Source organism: Pteropus alecto, unplaced genomic scaffold (assembly GCF_000325575.1).
Source record: "Pteropus alecto unplaced genomic scaffold, ASM32557v1 scaffold213, whole genome shotgun sequence".
In the NCBI taxonomy this organism is placed as follows: Eukaryota; Metazoa; Chordata; class Mammalia; order Chiroptera; family Pteropodidae; genus Pteropus; species Pteropus alecto.
This window is the reverse complement of record NW_006434829.1, coordinates 73,810-91,180: the sequence shown is the minus strand read 5'-3', so window position 1 is coordinate 91,180 and position 17,371 is coordinate 73,810. Positions and strand designations below refer to the sequence as shown.

At 39.0% G+C, this 17,371-nt stretch overlaps 2 protein-coding genes across 7 annotated transcripts in view; one reads left to right on the top strand and one right to left on the bottom strand.

Annotated features, from left to right (window-relative positions):
• The window catches only part of LOC102889398 (zinc finger protein 140), a 76,864-nt gene that overhangs the window by 21,448 nt on the left and 38,045 nt on the right, over positions 1-17,371 (top strand). For 5 of the 6 annotated variants that reach the window (XM_015587914.2, XM_006909950.3, XM_015587913.2 and 2 more), the window contains one exon: positions 3,736-5,928. In XM_015587914.2, coding sequence (XP_015443400.1) covers positions 3,736-4,901 — 1,166 coding nt within the window. In that variant the 3' untranslated portion in view covers positions 4,902-5,928. Of the gene's footprint in view, positions 1-3,735; positions 5,929-17,371 lie in introns of those variants that run through there. The other variant, XM_025045561.1, reaches the window with a different exon arrangement.
• ZNF891 (zinc finger protein 891) lies at positions 11,898-17,157 on the bottom strand. The gene is made up of 2 exons (XM_006909951.3): positions 16,974-17,157; positions 11,898-13,792 (listed from the first exon to the last, which is right to left on the bottom strand). The coding sequence occupies exon 2, from the start codon at positions 13,673-13,675 to the stop codon at positions 12,044-12,046; it is 1,632 nt and encodes a 543-aa protein (XP_006910013.1). The 5' UTR covers positions 13,676-13,792; positions 16,974-17,157; the 3' UTR covers positions 11,898-12,043.

Here is a 17,371-nt window from a genome sequence, read left to right as displayed (position 1 = left end):
GTTTGTTCTTTTTGTTCCTTAGATTCGCATATAAGTGAAATCATGTGGTACTTATCTTTCTTTGACTTATTTCACTCAGCATAATAACCTCTAGGTCCATCCATGTCATTGCATATGGTAGGATTTCATTTTTTTTAATGGCTGAGTAATATTCCATTGTATATATGAACCATAACTTCTTTATCTAATCGTCTCTTGATGGGCATTTAGGTTGCTCCCATATCTTGGCTATTGTAAATTGTGCTGCCATGAACATAGGGGTGCATAGGTCTTTACGAATTATTACTTTGGTTTTCTTTGGATCAATACCCAGAAGTGCAATTGCTGTGTCAAAAGGTGTATCTATTTTTAATTTTTCGAGAAACCTTCAGACTGTTTTCCATGTTGACTGTACCAGTTTGCAGTCCCACCAACAGTGTGTGAGAGTTCCCTTTCTCCACATCCTCGCCAACACTTGTTCTTTGATTTACTGTGATGGCCATTCTGGCAGGTGTGAGGTAATTTCTCATTGTGGTTTTCATTTGCATTTCTCTGATGATTAGTGACCTTGAGCATCTTTTCATATGTCTTTGGCCATCTGTATTCCCTCTTTGGAGAAATATCTGTTCAGGTCTTCTGCCTATTTTTTAATTGGATTGTTTGTGTTTTTGTTGTCGTCGTTGTGCTGTATGAGTGTTATATATTTTGGATATTAACCTCTTATCAGATATATCATAAGCAAATATCTTCTCCCAGTCAGTTGTCTTCTAGCTTTTTTTTTTAAATCAAGACATTTTCAGAACAGTTTCAGGGTCACAATAAAATAGAAATGTACAGAGATGTCCCACACACCCCCGCCCCCACACACGCATAGTCTCCTCCATTATCAACATCCCCCACCAGAGCGGTACATGTTCCAACTGATGAACCTACATTGAGATAATCGTCCTAAGTCCATAGTTTATATTAGTGTTTCTTTTTGACTTATAATTTTTCTCTCTCTGCTTACGTTAGTCATCTGTTCTCACGTGTTGTCCACTTTTTCCATTAAAGCCCTTAGCATATTAATAATAGCTTTTTTTTAAAATTCCTGATCTGATAATTCCAGAATTCCTGCCATATATAACTTGAGCTCTGATGCTTGTTCAATCTCTTTAAACTTTTTTTCTTTTAGTATGCCTTGTAAGTTTTTGAAAGTAAATATGATTTACTGGATAAAACGAACTGTGGAAATAGATAGACCTTCGTGTTGTAGTGGTAAGCCGTGGGGTGAGGGGAAGATTTCTGTGGCTCTGTGGTTCGGTCTCAGTCTTTTAAGTGAGCCTGTGCCCCTGAACTGTGACCTTTACCCATGCGTCTCAGTTTCTTCCCTCACTTAGGTGGGGCAGGATGACTGGGAGGGTTGGAGTTGAGTACGTCTCTTCTCCCAGGTACGTTAGGCTCTGGTAAAATAGCGTCTCCTGAGAGCAGGCCCCATTAATGAGAAAGAATGCTCTACGTGTTTCAGAATGGTTCCTTTCCCGCCTCCCTCTTCCAGAAGCCTGAGATGACTTTTCCTGGATGCTCACTGCAAGGTCCTGGTAGAACTACTGGAGATAAAACTCAGAAAAATTGAGGTGGGAGCACCACTATGACTGGGTGCCCCTGGAGTTTTTAACTCATGGACTTGCAGTATGGAGCCTCCAGCTACCTGTCAGTACAGTTTCGGTTTTCCTAACCCAGCCCTGATTCCCACAGGGTTCTGCTCCTGGTTTCTGCTCCAGCAAGTTATGATTCTCTGTACCCTCCTATTTTTCCAATATGGGGGGACATTCGTTTGCCCTCACTTCACTTCTCTGATGGATCCAAGAAGAGTTGTCGATACTTCAGTTCAGCTTTTTACTTGTTGTTAGGACACAGCAGCAACTTCTAAGCTTCTTACATACAGGACCAGAAACCGGAAGTATCCTGTAATCGTTAAAATCTTGTTTTCCAAAATTTTTCTTCTTGTATACTATAATAAGTATGTGCTGATGATAGAGGATATTTCTGATTTTTTTTCAATGCGAATACATCTTAAATTCTTGCTTGAAGTATATTAGTTGCTGATTTATCATAGGAATCCTTTGTTACGTTAAGAATAAATCCTCGTATTCCCCCTTGGCTTTTAATAAGTATAAGCGATAAGTTTTGTCAGATCAATTTGGCATCCGCAAAAAAGAGTGTGGCTGTAGGAGGTGATGGGAGGACGTGGGATGACTTTGAGGGAGGGAAGGGGATTAAGGGATATATAATTAGCATTGTACCTACATCTTGAATCTAGTTTTCTTGGTTGTGCTTTTTACTCATTGGTTTGGAGCATCATAAGGCAAATAGTATACTAAATCTATCTATACAGTTAACTCCAACAGCTTTTAAAAATATCATTAAATGTCCAGGTCACCTTGTGTATGTCATACTGTCTTTCAGTTTTTGACTAGTATCCTCAAATGAAGCCTTTCTTTATCTGTTGCAGTGGATTTTTATATCTTGTCTCTGATCTTTTATATACTTTTTACTGTAAATATAATGGACTTACTCTTGTTTCTTCTATCATTAGTTGTTTTCTTCTGTGTTCTCTTAATCTCCCTATTTATTTTCTTAGCTCCCGAAGAGAATTATTCAGTTTATATCCCCAGGGCTCATAATGAGGTACTCAGTAGAAACGGAATTGGTTTATAGAAGAGTTAGGAAAGTAATTTAAGATTTTCTCTTTATTGAGATGATCATTTTCTTAACAGCTGTTCACTGCTTGCCAATCCTAATCTTTTATATTATGTGCCTACCACATAGGTATAGATCTTGGGTTATTGCTTAGATACATATTAAAGAAATATGTATTCTTTTTCTAGAAGCTTACAGTTAGTGATAATAAAAGATAGCATTTCCCCCCAAACAAATGTCAACGTGTGTTTTAGAGAAGAATGAAAATTTTAATGTAATTTGGAAATAATTTTAAAGTTATAAGAATAGTATAGCGAATACTAATATGTCCTTACATTCACCTATTGCCAACATTTGTTTTGTTATTTGGTACATGATTTTTGTTTTCAGAAACATTCAAACATAAGTTGTATACATCATGGCCATTTACCCGTACGTATTTTCTAATAATAAGGATATGAGAGACTATATTTTTCAAAAGCCTTCATTTAAATGTCTGGAGAAAATCAGGGCCTATGTTTATTTATCTAAAGCATCTGATAGAAGGACTGTTATAACAAAATTGAGCATCGGATAGAAGTTTGCAGAGTAGAGTTAGAGTGAGGATCATAGGAAATAGTTTTCAGAAAAACCTTTATTTATTTGGATTAGGTCACTGTAAGATGTTCCAAAGGCACTAGGTGAACAGTCTGATGCCCCTGTGGGCACTTACAGTTTATTAGCAGCATTAATGAAATTTTCACTTCCAGTCCATTCTGGCAGCAAATAAAGTTTAGATGGAGGTGAGGACGACTAACAACCTCCCCTTCCCAGTTACCTATCTTCTTCATAGTTCTATTTTTCCCTCATCTTCAGATTCTTATATTTAATCTTTCTTCCTATTCACCTAAATCTCTCCTCTGTTTGACGTCTTGTGAATTTCTGGGTAGAATGCTCGGATTTCAGAATCATGTATGACAACTACAAAAGCTGCAAAATGCCAAGAATGTTTTCAGTTTAATTCTCTCATTGAAAAGGGAACAATGGCTTTATTTTACTCAGTATAGAAAAAAAAATTAGCTTTGTTTTTTTCAGTTTCAGAGTCAAATGATGAGATCAGAGAGTTTTCTCCAAAAAATGTCATATACGAAAATGACTCATCCCAGTATCTGATAGAGGAAAGAATTCTGAGCCAAGGCCCTGAACATTCCAGTTTGAGAGGAGGCTGGAAATGCGAGGACGTTACCGCGATGCTACAAAGAAATCAGGGATGTGTCAGGCAAGTGACAGTCTCTCACCAAGCAGCCCTGTCTCAGCATAGTATCAGCACCGTGGAGAGGCCCTACGGATGCCGTGAATGTGGGAAAACGTTCAATCGGCGCTTTTCCCTCGTGTTACATCAGAGAACTCATACTGGAGAAAAACCGTATGTGTGTCAGGAATGCGGTAAAACCTTCAGCCAGATCTCCAACCTTGTGAAGCATCAGATGATACACACTGGAAAGAAACCTCATGAGTGTAAGGACTGCAGTAAAACATTCAGTTACCTTTCCTTCCTCATCGAACACCAGAGAACACACACTGGGGAGAAACCCTATGAATGTCTGGAATGCGGAAAGGCCTTTAGCCGTGCCTCCAACCTCACTCGGCATCAGAGAATTCACATCGGGAAAAAACAGTATGTATGTAGGAAATGTGCGAAAGCCTTTAGCAGTGGCTCAGAGCTCATTCGTCATCAGATCACACATACTGGAGAGAAGCCTTACGAATGCGTCGAGTGTGGGAAAGCCTTTCGGCGTTCTTCACACCTCACTCGACATCAGAGCATCCATACTACCAAAACCCCCTACGAATGTAGCGAGTGTCGGAAAGCCTTCCGCTGCCACTCATTCCTGACTAAACATCAGAGGATTCATGCTGGAGAAAAGCTCTACGAATGTGACGAATGCGGTAAAGTTTTCACGTGGCACGCATCCCTTATCCAACATATGAAAATTCACACGGGAGAAAAACCCTATGCATGTGGCGAATGTGGCAAAACCTTTAGTCGGAGCTTTTCCCTCATTTTACATCAGATAACTCATACTGGAGAGAAGCCCTATGTGTGTAAGGTGTGCAATAAATCCTTCAGCTGGAGCTCAAACCTTTCTAAACATCAGAGAACACACACTCTCGAGAACCCCTACGAGTATGAAAAGTCATTTAATTACCACCCGTTTATCACTGCACACCAGGGAATTCACACTGTAGAGAAAACCTAAGACCGTATGGATAAAGAAAATAGCAGCTAATGCCTTACTTTGACTTCAGAGCCTTGTGTGAATGTGTTGAAATGTGAGAAAATGTGGTCCCTACTGTATTCAGTATCCTGGAGAAAAACCCCAGGAATATGTGGGGGAGCCATTAAAGCTGCTCTTTCTTTTTGTAATACCGGAAAGTGAAGTCAGTCAGTACTGAGAAGATCTTCATCGGGTAGGGTTCCCTTACTGTACATTAACGAATTCCTCCCAGGAAAGAGATGCATGTTCAGTCCAAGCGAGAAAGCTTTTAATTAGTGGTCTGTTCCCATTCAGCGTCTGTCATCCCAAGTAGGATGGAAGGCATGGGTCAGGGCGCCCTTTTTCCTGGACAGCAGAAACTTCGCGATGAAGCAAAGTTACACAAACAGTGGTGTGGGAAGGCCTTCATGTTTCATGCAGTATTTATTAAATTTTAAAATACTCTTCTAAGAAGAAAAGGCAGCCCTATAAATGAACTGAATATAGGATGACCTGCAATATTTTAAACCTGTGAAATCATACAGGGGGACAAGTACTGTTGTAAGAGGTGTAGGAAAATCTTAGCGTCCTGAGAAGTCATACTGGAGGGAATCAGTGCGGGAATGTTTTTTTAGGGGGAAATATCTGAGAAAAGAAAGCTATTAATAAATCTTTTGACTTATAATAAATTAGTACTTTCTGTTTTTCCCACAGCCTGTGTGATTCTGAAAATGCAGTTACCACAGTATTGACACTGATGGCGAAGAGCAGTGTGCTTTTGTGGAAACACAAGCATAATCATAGAAACATTTTTAGGTATCTTTTTAACTTCGAGACAGTGTTTGGATTTGAGGTTATGCTAACACGTGTATCCTCGAATCTGACTAGATGTGTCTTACTCAGTTGGAAATGTAAATAAGGTACACCACAGGAAAATGCCAAGGTAGTTTTCCTCTTGCGGCATTTACAGTGAGAATATTTCTTTTGTAAGCACTTTTTTTGTCAAAATAAATCAGGTTTTTTCACTTTGCGTGGATACCTTGCCCATTTTTTAATGTTCCAGTTAAAGGTTTATATTCTCTCTGAAGCATCTGCCTGCCTCTTGGAAGACCCTCCCTTGCATCTAGTATATGTACCATGCAATTTAGTGCTTGAATACGTGCCTCATTTTTTTCATGTCTGTAAATATTTCACAAAATGAGGTTAGCATTTTTTCTTTCCCACTCAGTGTAACAGAACACATAGCTGTCACCTAACAATTGCTTTTCTAGAATTACCCAAAGCCTCTAACTCTACCAGAAAAACTTGTACAACCCCTCCCTTTCCCACAGTGTGGCCAGCATTATCACTCCCTGACACCATGTGGAGCAGTTCTTTGGTGAACAAGATGTACTCTTCACAAGTTTGTAACTTTCAGGGATGTGGCCATCGACTTCTCTCAGGAGGAATGGGGCCAACTGAACCCTGCCCAAAAGAACTTATTTGGACATATAATGACGGAGAGCAACAGGAACCTGGTCTGAAGAGGCTGCCATTCCTCTAAATGCAGAATTTGAATTTCAGTGTCTGCTATCTCCATGGGAATGTTGGGGTGGCCTCTAAATTGCCTGGCTGAAACCCTCATCTCTGTCCTTGAGGACATGATTTTAAATTGGTAGAAGTGCTCTTGTTCTTGTAACAGCTTCTCTTTACTAAGGTTGGGTCTAAAACTGAGAAAAACTAAGGTTTTGAAGTGTCTACTTTCTCCCTCTTAAAAGCAGAACTTTCTATTTCTAAACCAAATATGAGCTCCTTATTGGAGCAAGGGAAAGATACATGGAGAAAAAGGTGAAAAGAGGCAATCAGGCAGGAAGTGTCTTTACAGATAGTCCAGCTCACAAATAAAGTACCTGCATCTTTATATCAAAAATAAGAATTTTCCCCCAAAAATTCCCTTTATACAACACCATTCTGAACTACATAACATCTAAAAAGTCCTCTCATTTGCGGTAAGGTATTTCAGAAAAGAATAACTTATTTTTAATTCAATTGACATACAGATAATTCCTAGAGTATACAATAAAGATGTCAAAACACATGCCACTGGAAAAAGAAAGTGAACAGTTTGTATGTGTTTTTGTTCATATAGTATGCTTTATTTGTCATTGCAATGTGATGGCAAGGTCCATAGTTGCTTTCTTTCACTTAATTTTTGCTCATATACCTGTTGCATCTTTGCATATTTAAGACATCATTTGTTAGAAGCTATGGTGTTTTCCAGAGGTAGAAGACAATGTTGCCTGTTTTTTCAAGATGAAATTCAGTTAACAATAGCTAGACACATTGAGCTGCAGAGAAAAGTTGATGTACTTTAAATTACTAATGTAATATTTTAGTTCCAATTTATATTATACTGTTGAGACAGAGAAATGGTGATATGCAGTGACCATCTTAGTACGTGCGAAGGGGTAGACATCCAGTTTGGACATTTTGATCTATGCGATGACATTTATATTTCAGACACAATTTTCTTAGGTTTGCATACATAAGTTATGTAAAACTTATGTGAAACATACTCAGGAATGCAACTACTATACGTCTGAGACCACTACAGCATTTTATTTGTCGTCGTGGTTATTCAATTATCCATATATTATAAAAGTGTCATACTCCCAATGAACACGTCTATCCTTTACAGAAGAGCACATTAGGTAACCTTTCACACAACACGTGGAACCTTTCCTGGAACATAACTCATTCATTCTATGACAATTTCAGTGTGAAACCTTTTCTGAATTAATTTGCGTTTACCTTGAGTAACTCGTATGTACAGAGTGTACAGCAGAATGACTTTCAACATCGGCACACAGAGGTGCGGCTGTCATGCAGTCGTGTCAAATACAGACACATCTGTATTTCCTGTTATCCCTTCAACTGAATGCAGTGTTGTTACTATGAGGTTGAGTTTAACTGCTACTCCTAATATTTTCAAAAAGTCTGCGTCTAGATAGGATGCAGTGTTGTGGCGGCAACCAGATAAAGCACATAAATTACAAAAAATGTTTCTAAAGGCACCATAGAGCTGTGGAAGCAATGAGGGATAAGCCCAAATTCCAGAGATGGGACAGTCCTTCTGAGGTAACTAATAATCACAGGCTATTTCTTTTCCTCTTGTAAGCATTTCCTGATTTGGGATGTGAGCTGAAGATTGGGCTTGGCCCAGGAAAGAGCCTTTGCTGGGGGAAAAAAATGAAAAGTTATAAGGGTCGTTTGAGGTTGAAGTGGCAGATGAGAAATGTGAGAAGCCTCAAACACACAGCTGGTTCTCTCCCATGGGGCTTTTGCTGAGGTTTTGGGCTGTGCTGGAGGTTGGGGAGCGAGGTGAAAAGCTTCTACAAGGAAGAGTGAAATTCCTGCAGTGCCTGTGGTACTTAGGAAAGAACCCACCAGAAAGAGGAGTAACTGCCTGAAATACAGTCGGCCTTGTCCTCAAGCCGTTGTCAAGATATGAAGCTGTAAAGGGCAGAAGGCTAAGAAGACTAGCCCTACCAAGGCATCAGATTTAAAAGCTTAGGAGAGTCATATCCAGAATATAAAGGCTAAGTAGAGGTAAACTGAGTCTTATTAAAAATGCATTCAGGCTCTGACCTAGCTCCATCTGTGCCTGGACTGAGGCGATTAGCCCCTCAAGCTATCAGAGGAAAGGAGAAACTCTGCTAGAAGGTAACATAACCTGGAGGCCCTATGGTTCTTCTAAACTTCATGTCTGGCATACGAAATGCACTTCTTAAATTACAGGTGAATGTAAGTCATGATACACGTTAGTGTGAATTTCCTATTTGTTAGAAATTGTTATCAACTTGTCCTAAGAGAACTCTGGGAAGAAAATGAGACTGTTTTCTGTCAAATTTCATAATGAACTACTACAATAGACTCCTAAACTAAGATTTTTTTTTTACAACATCCAGTGTGATCTTTTTAAAACAAGCAATTTCAATCTCTTATGAAAGGTTCATAAGGAGCTTCTCATAGCTCTTCAAATGAAAAATAAACTTGTGCCATCATTAGAGAGGTTTTTATGGTCTGGCCTACTTTCCAACCTTGTTTCATATACTCTCCTCCAACCCCGCCGCCTAACAATTTTCCAGTTACTGCCCGCCCCCACCCAAATATGCTAAGGTCTGAACGAGGACTTTTGCCTTTGCTGTTCTATGTAGCTCTTTTCGAATCTCCCTTCAGGTCCCCCAATAAGGTATAAAAAGAGCCCATGCCCTTTAGCAGTGTTTTCAAAAAGTTTTCGTATAAAAAGCTGGAGACAGAAAAGGTGGTTGAAAGGTGGTTTTGAAATGAAAAAAAAAAAAAAAAACTTACAAAAGGTATAGACTCTATATATCCAAAAATAGCCTAAAAAAAATCAATTTACAACTTCAAAGACACTAAAAGCCATACTTGTGATATTTATTAAGAAATTCATGATGGAATTGTTTAATTAAAAAAAAAATCCACTGAGCTCTGTTTACCATTTAAACTAGAAAACACATAGGTAAAAGACAAAAATTATGACTCAGAAATAACCACATATCATTTTTATATGTTTTTCCAGGATATTTTCAATGTACACATATATTTATAATATATTTTTATAAAAACATACTTTCATATTTTATAATTGTATTTAAAAAAATCACAATATAGTAAATACATCCCCACGTATCAATAAATATATAATTACATTTTAATTACTGCATTATATTCCACTTTATAGACGTAATTTTAGAAAACCAAAGCTGTCACCGGGAATTTAGGAATTTTCCAGTTTTTCACTACAGCATGAAACAGATGACCGTTGTTACTTATACATGCTTGAAGGAAGAGTTCTCTTCTAAAAGCTCAGAAACAAATTGCTAGGTTAAAGGTTATAATATTCTCACTTTGGACACATATTTCTTACCTATCACAAGGATCTGTATTAATTTATGCTCCCATCACTAGCCTAAAGAGGGACGCTGCACCCTCACCAATGCTGGGTCACCTCCCTCCTTTTAACACAATGTAGCAGCATGTGGACCCTGACCATACAAAAGAAATTATATAAGCTTGTGATGGGGAATGGGAGAGGGAGAATATTAATAAACAGTAAACTGCAGTTCTCTTCCTAGTTTCCTTCTGCGTGCCTGTCATGATGGAATATCTTGTTATGCCGGGTGAGACTCTAGTGCTTAGAAAAAAGAAATTTGATTTGATCCAATTTTTGCCTTACACAGTCACTTAAAACCCATCCCTTATTTTAAGTTAAGCTTCCACTGAAACACTAAGTAAAAAAATTAACTGAAAAACCTTAAATGTTTAAATGAATAGCTACTATGGGCTAAGTACTCGGAGTAAAATAGTGAACAATTTAGACAAAGTTCCCACCCTACCAAAGCTCCAGGCAATACTGTGACAGCGTGAAAGTGTTGTTAAAGCAATTACACGGTAATTCACCCTAAAGGATGACTAGGCCGGGTTGAGATCCAGAGAGTGATGAGACGCAGGAGCAAGGAAGGGGGCCTGAGAAGGCAGGTAGGAGTTTAAGCGTGAAAGGTCTTGTAAAAAGATTTTATCTCAAAGAAGGAAAAAACCAGGGGAGGATTTCAAAGTGAAATGTAATATAATCACATGAGTACTTTAGATGGATCCCCCTGAGAGCAGTGTGATGAACAGAGGAAAGGAAAGCAAGATGTAGCAAAAAGTACTGTTCACGGCAGTATTGGTAAAAGACATCTGGAGGGGAAAGAGACTGAAAACATGTTACATCCACATAAGCAAATTCTAAGCAGCTATTAAGAATGAAATAGAATACATACGACATGTACTACATGTACTGACATATGTTTAAAAAGATAATGAAAGGTATGACAATTTTTATAAAACGATATATTTGTATGTACGTAGAATCAAGTATGAGTGCACACTCATCTACATTGCTGTTTCCAAGGCAGTAGAATCTGAGGAAAGGCTTTCTCTTCTCTTGCGTAGAGCAGAGGCTGTTTACACTTTTCTCATATGCATGTATTAGTTTCATAATTAAAAACACCAACAGGAATAATAGAAGGATGCTGTGGTAGCTGCAAAGAAAAGAGTGGAACGAAGTAAGAGCTGAGGGAGGGAAAACAGTCACGAGGCTGCTGCAATGAAGTCAGGTGAGATGTGCTGGGTGAGACTGCCCGAGGCCACAGCGGCTGGCGTGCCAAGACTCCAGTGGGCCAGAACTGGTAGAGAAGTCCAACCCCAAGCAAGCAGAGCACAACTGCCCTTTCTGAATACCACTAAAATGATCTCACACAAGGACAAAGTCTACATTGAATACAAAACAGTTAACTCTACGTGTTTTTTTTTTTAACAAAATTATTGTATTGACTGCATTGGTATACTGCTTTTAAGAAAAGCAATAAGCTTATCTTTCCCATGTAAAAAGATGTCCAGGCATAAGCAGTGCGTGCTGGTCCAGCTATTTAAAGATGTCTTTGAAGAACCAGGATCTCTTTCTCCTACTCCATCCTTAGGCCATTGTTGTCATTCTCAAGGTCACAAGATGGCTCCTTCAACTCTAGGAATAAAAGATTCAAAGGGAAAAGAAAGGGGAATGCAGAAAGGCAAAGTGCAAAAACAGACAGGTCTGTCCCTAGTGATACCATTTTTGATTAATCAGGAATGAGAGATATGGCTACATTTGGCTGCAGGGAGGCTGAGAAGAGTTCTGTAAACAGACATTAGTACTGGGAGCTAAAATCGGGTCACCAGTAGGGAAGGATGAGCTTGTCTAATTGGCTACTAGCAAAATCTGCCACACGGCCAGAAATCAACTCAAGAAAATATCAATAAAGTACTATACAGTCCAGATACTTTGAACATAATGCAGTTAACTTAAAAATCAATACGAAACTGAAAACCTTACCTCACGTATTGCAAACACATAATTCTAAATAGGTATGGATCAAAAAGTCATAATATTAGACAACACTTAGAATCAAAACCAAATAAGGTGACAGACCAATGTTTTATATAGCCAAAGAAGTGTTTAAAGGACTATTTTTCAGCCGTAAGTGCATATTTTAGAGGACAGAAATAATGAGCTTGGGGTCTACCCTGATACAATGAAAATGGCAACTCCACATTGCCAACAATTACGGGGATTCTCTCCCAGTATGAATTCTCTTGTGTATCATAAGTGAAGAACTCTGACTGAAGGCTTTTCCACAGTGCGTACATACGTAGGGTTTCTCTCCAGTGTGAGTTCTCACATGTCTTTTAAGGGAAGAGGAAACACTGAAGGTTTTCCTACATTCTTTACATTCATAAGGTTTCTCTCCAGTGTGAGTTCTCACATGCATTCTAAGGGATGAGAGACCACTAAAAACTTTCCCACAGTCGTTGCATTCATAGAGATTTTCTCCAGTGTGTATTTTCTTGTGAACTTTAAGGTGAGAGCTTGTGTTGAAGGCTTTTCCACAGTCACTGCATTCATAGAGTTTCTCCCCAGTGTGAGTTCTCTTGTGCACTATAAGGTAAGAACTTGTGCCAAAAGACTTTCCACAATGATGACATTCATAAGGTTTCTCTCCAGTGTGAGTTCTCACATGAGCCTTGAGAGACGTTTTTTGACTGAAAGCTTTTCTGCATTGATGACATTCATAGGGTTTCTCACCAGTGTGAGTTCTTACATGTCTCCTCAGGGTTGAGGAATCACTGAAGACTTTCCCACATTCTTTACATTCATATTGTTTCTCACCCATGTGACTTCTCTCGTGCAAAATAAGATTAGAAATCCTTTTGAAGGCTTTTCCGCACTGATTACATTCATAATGTTTCTCTCCAGTAGGAGATTGTTCCTGTTGCTTCAGGGATGAATGACAGAAGATTTTGTTTTTATTACATTCACAGGAATTTCCTACCGTATGAAAATTGTTACGTATTGGAAGCATATTCTTTTTGAAGTATATACCATGTTTGGAGCATATGTACACTTTTTGTGCTGTTTGAATACTTTCAAGATGCCACAGCGCTCTATCATATTCATGATTTTCACAGAGCTTCTCGCTTACAGAGTTTTTCTCATAATTGTTTAAGATTGAATCGTGCTTCAAACTCTCAATATCTAAGTAACATTTATAACAATGTTTGCTGGTAGAAACTCTCTTCGAAAAAACAAGTTTTGATTTAAGTTTGGAGTTTTCCTCTAATTCATGACAGTCATAGACTCTGTCTTGATATGCTGTTTGCTTTTGGGTAAATGTAACTTGCCTCAAATTACCCTCTGGGATCTTGTGTTGTTTTCTGATCCTATGGCATTCCCAGTCTTCCTTTAATGTAGAAGACCAATCGTCCATTATGAATCTTACCATTTTCACCCCATTGGATGTTTCTTCCCCAAAAATATTCTGCTTAGTTGATTCTTTGGTTTTAATCTGAATCTCCCAGTCTGGATAGGTGTCTTGAGGAATTCTTTTCATAGTTCCTGTCTCTTGACCCAACAGGGAGATCACAGTAGGCTTGCATAACTGATATTCCACCGAGATGAGATTTATATAGTTTTCCAACATCACGTCTTTGTACATACTTCTCTGAGCGGAGCCCAGCATCATCCACTCTTCCTGAGTGAACTCCACGGCCACATCTTTAAAGGTTACCGGTCCCTGTAACCAGGTTACTGGAAATCCAGCCACCCTCATTTCTTCTCCAGTATTTCTCACACAGAAACAGGTAAAGTCTTGTGCAGTCAGAGGCCATACAGAAGATAGGTCAGTATCTGCCATCATGAGAATCTAAGAGTGGCATCCGCCTGCACATCAGTGTAGAGAGATCAGGATATTTCTTTTCTCTTCTTGTTTCTCTGATCCAGCCAGGGCAGGGGTGCATTTCACTGAGCATCATCCCTGCAGATAAAGAGGCAGGTTCAGATAAAAGAAGAAATGTGGAAATGACCCCAATGGAGTCAGGGTAAAAAAAAAAAAAAAAATTTTGTATACCCTCCTCCCTCTCGCTCAGCAAGATCTGACCAGCTTAAAATCTTTACTGGGACTTGTAATGACATGCAATATTGTCAGTTATTCTTGGCCACCATCTAGAACTGTTACCTTAGTTATTTATACTGGCTTCACCTGCAGATTATTTCTCAGCCCTGGGTGGAAGAAGCATGCATCATTAAAAAGAAATTAAAGCTAAAGAGAACCAGTCTAAAAAAGGTGTAGTTATTTAAATTTCGTGCATACTTTGCTATTTTTTAAGTTATATTTTTGGAATGACTAAATCTTCCTGCTAAACACAGCTGTTTTAGGCAAACTTGTTTTATATATAACTTGGTATTTACGTGATTGACTTCACATATGGTTAATAGGACTGGTGATTTGGCTGCTATCTTACTTAGGAATTTTAATGGAGTTGTTAAAGGTAGATCTGTGACTCTGAAACAAAAGTTCATTTGATTACCTCCAATTTAATCTCTCTCCCCAAAGTCAATACTTCCTTTTGATAAATTAGTTTACATAAAACTGGAATGGGATCAACAGAGAAGGATGAACTATGTTCAAGCTTTGGGAGTGAAGCCTTAACAATATTAGATGGCTTAGTTCTTTCCTGAATAATTTTTATAATGGTGTAATATAAAAAAACCACATAACACATACTGTGACTATAAAAGACGAATGCTTGAAGACTTTAAGGATCACAGTAAATCATGCAATATTTTATTATGCTAATATTTTTACAGGTCTCTTTTTGAAGATTAACTTTCAAATGCAAGCCTCCTATCTCAGCATTAGACTTCAATAGAGTTCAGTTTCAATGGACAAAATTATAGAATTCACATCTTAATTTAGACGGGTAGATCTTTGACAGGTAGGTTTTATGTCTCTATGGCAGCAATGTATATAACTGTTGCTTTAATGTAAATTACACAGAAATAGACTTGTCTGAAAGTATTATTGTAATATACTAAAAAGGGAAAAAGAAGTTTCTGAGAAACAGAAGATCCAACACAGAGATGAGATGAGGGCATGGATGAGGGTGAAGGGAGGTGCCAGTATGCCAGTGTGCCGCATGCCTAATGAATAATGATCGGTCTAGATTGTAGGAGGATGGAAGGCTCCTTGGGATATGTGTTCAGGAAAAGAGAAAAGTGATAAGATTGTATGACAGGTTTTTACCTTGAGGCAAAAGGAATCAAGAGGCACTTTACACAGGTTTAAGAAAACCAAAGCAAATGAATAAAAAAATGCAATGATTAAAAACAGAAAAAGTAAAATATGTACAAGAAAGAAACTTATTATGGTTCACAATAAAGACTATTTTACACAGCTATCATGGTAAAAAAACACTGAGCATAGATTTAGCCAAAATTTGCAAAAGAACTATAGTGTGATACTTGCAATGTAATTACATTGTGATTTAAGGATGTAGGAAAGGAAGGCAGGGTGTGGAAGTAAAAGTAAAAGTTTATTCTCATTTAACACAATAAGAAGTGGAAAAATGTCTCATTGGTGAATAAAAAAATACTGAAGACAGTTGAAAGCTAGAGCTGCTTAAAAATTTGAAAGTGGCTGCCACTGAGAATAAACAGGGGCCTCCTGTTTTATGAGCCTTTTAACATGTTAGACTTTTAAAAATGTATGTATTCATTTCTTGGAAAATAAGGAAATTACAGAGAAAATAATTAAGCAATCAAATCAAGAAGTAGAAAAATAGCAACAAAGTAAAAGAAAATTAAAAAACTGACAGCAAAAGTTACTCTAACAGAAAACCAAAATACAAAAACATTAAGACAAAACTAAAAGATTACAAAAACAGCCTAAATCTGTTTCTCTGAAAAGATTAAAGTAGATATATATACTGCAGGACAAATCAAGAAAATAAAGATGGCCCAGATAAATACTGGGCTCAAAAAACAGCCATAGTTACAGCAGTGATTTTAAAAATCACTATGAATGAATAGCATGAAGAACTTTATGTAAACAAACTTAAAGATTTGGATCAGATGAACAATTTTCTAGAAAAACCTGTGTCCAAAATTGACTCCATAAGAACTACAAAGCCTAAATCAATCAATTACCCTTTAAAAAAACATTGAATCAGAAGTAAAATATCTACCCCTAAAGATTTTGAGCCCAAAACTTTCAAAGGAAAAACTATTTTTCAGAATAGGAAACAAACAAAAAAAAGCTGTGCTTCCCAAATTATTGACATTTGAAAAGTCTTTTTAGAATATTACAAAGAAAGAAGACTGAAGTGCAGTCATAATTCGGAACACTGAAAAAGTTCTAAGTTAAATATTAAATTGAATATGGCAGTATATCAAAGTAATATTATCATATCACATTCAACATGGTTTAACCAGAAATGCAAGAATGGTAGAAAAGCGGAAATGTTACCATTACTATAATGTAATAGTATAATGCACATTCTTGCACCCATCACTCTATTTCGAAACGACCTGGAAGTGACATCATTTGTAAGTATTTCAGAATTTACCTCTGAACAGGAACCCTTCAAAAATCATAAGCAGGATTTTATCACACTACTAAATTAGCAATAATTCCTTAAAATCAAATATATAGGCAGTGTTCAAATTTTTGTTATCTCATAAACGCTTAATTTTCTTTTGACTTATGGTCCAAATAAGATTCATACAATTTTAAGTCTCTTTTAATCTAAAATTTGCCTTAGGGAAATTTTATTACCGTGATGCGATCCATTACTAGATTTAGACTTATATCTTTTGGAAAAGCCGTTGGATAAAGTAAGACGCGGACCCAGGACAGCCCTGCTCCCTTCCCCTACAGATCAGAGTCAAACTCGAGGCCCTGCTCCAGCCCTCTACGGACCACCAGCAGCTCCGGGCAGCGGGCAACGCCCCCCGCTCACCTGCTCACCACCCGCTTCCCGTCCCCCGGGGTACCGCGGAACCCCGGCCTCGGGGAAGGGCCTCGCCTGTGGCCGGCCCTCCCAGGAGCGCCTCCCCTCCACCCGGCTTCCCGTCTCCTCAGGCCCCTTTCCCCGGCGGCTGTCAGGGCAGGGCCCTCCCTGCACGCAGCGGAACTTAGATGACTGCTGCCCACCTACCCTCTCACTCGCCGCGTCTCCTCCATCGCGTTCACCTGTCCTCGGGGTACATGCCTCTCCGCATCGGAACTACCCGGCCTCCGCGAGAACCGAGAGCGAAGAAGCGATGAGCGGGCAGCGACGCCCTGAGCCGCGCATCAGGAGGAAGGCGGGGCTCGGAGCTCTCGCGCTCGGCGGACCCCGGAGTCGGGGGCCGGGACTACATTTCCCAGGAGGCCTCGCGCCGCTTCGCGTAGGGATTCTGGGCCCTACGTCACGGACGCCGTTCTCCGCGGAGGGGCCGCGGCGCGAGACGCGGAGAGTGCGCGAGGGGCTCGGAAGGTGCGTGAGTGGTCGAGCCGGGGGCGCGGCCGTGCGTGAGGGCCCGGGCGCGTGAGTGCGTGTGTGCGTGCGCGTGC

Bases quoted from the DNA above. Each gene is read 5' to 3' on its own strand.
- ZNF891 (XM_006909951.3), bottom strand. From the start codon at position 13,675: ATGATGGCAGATACTGACCTATCTTCTGTATGGCCTCTGACTGCACAA.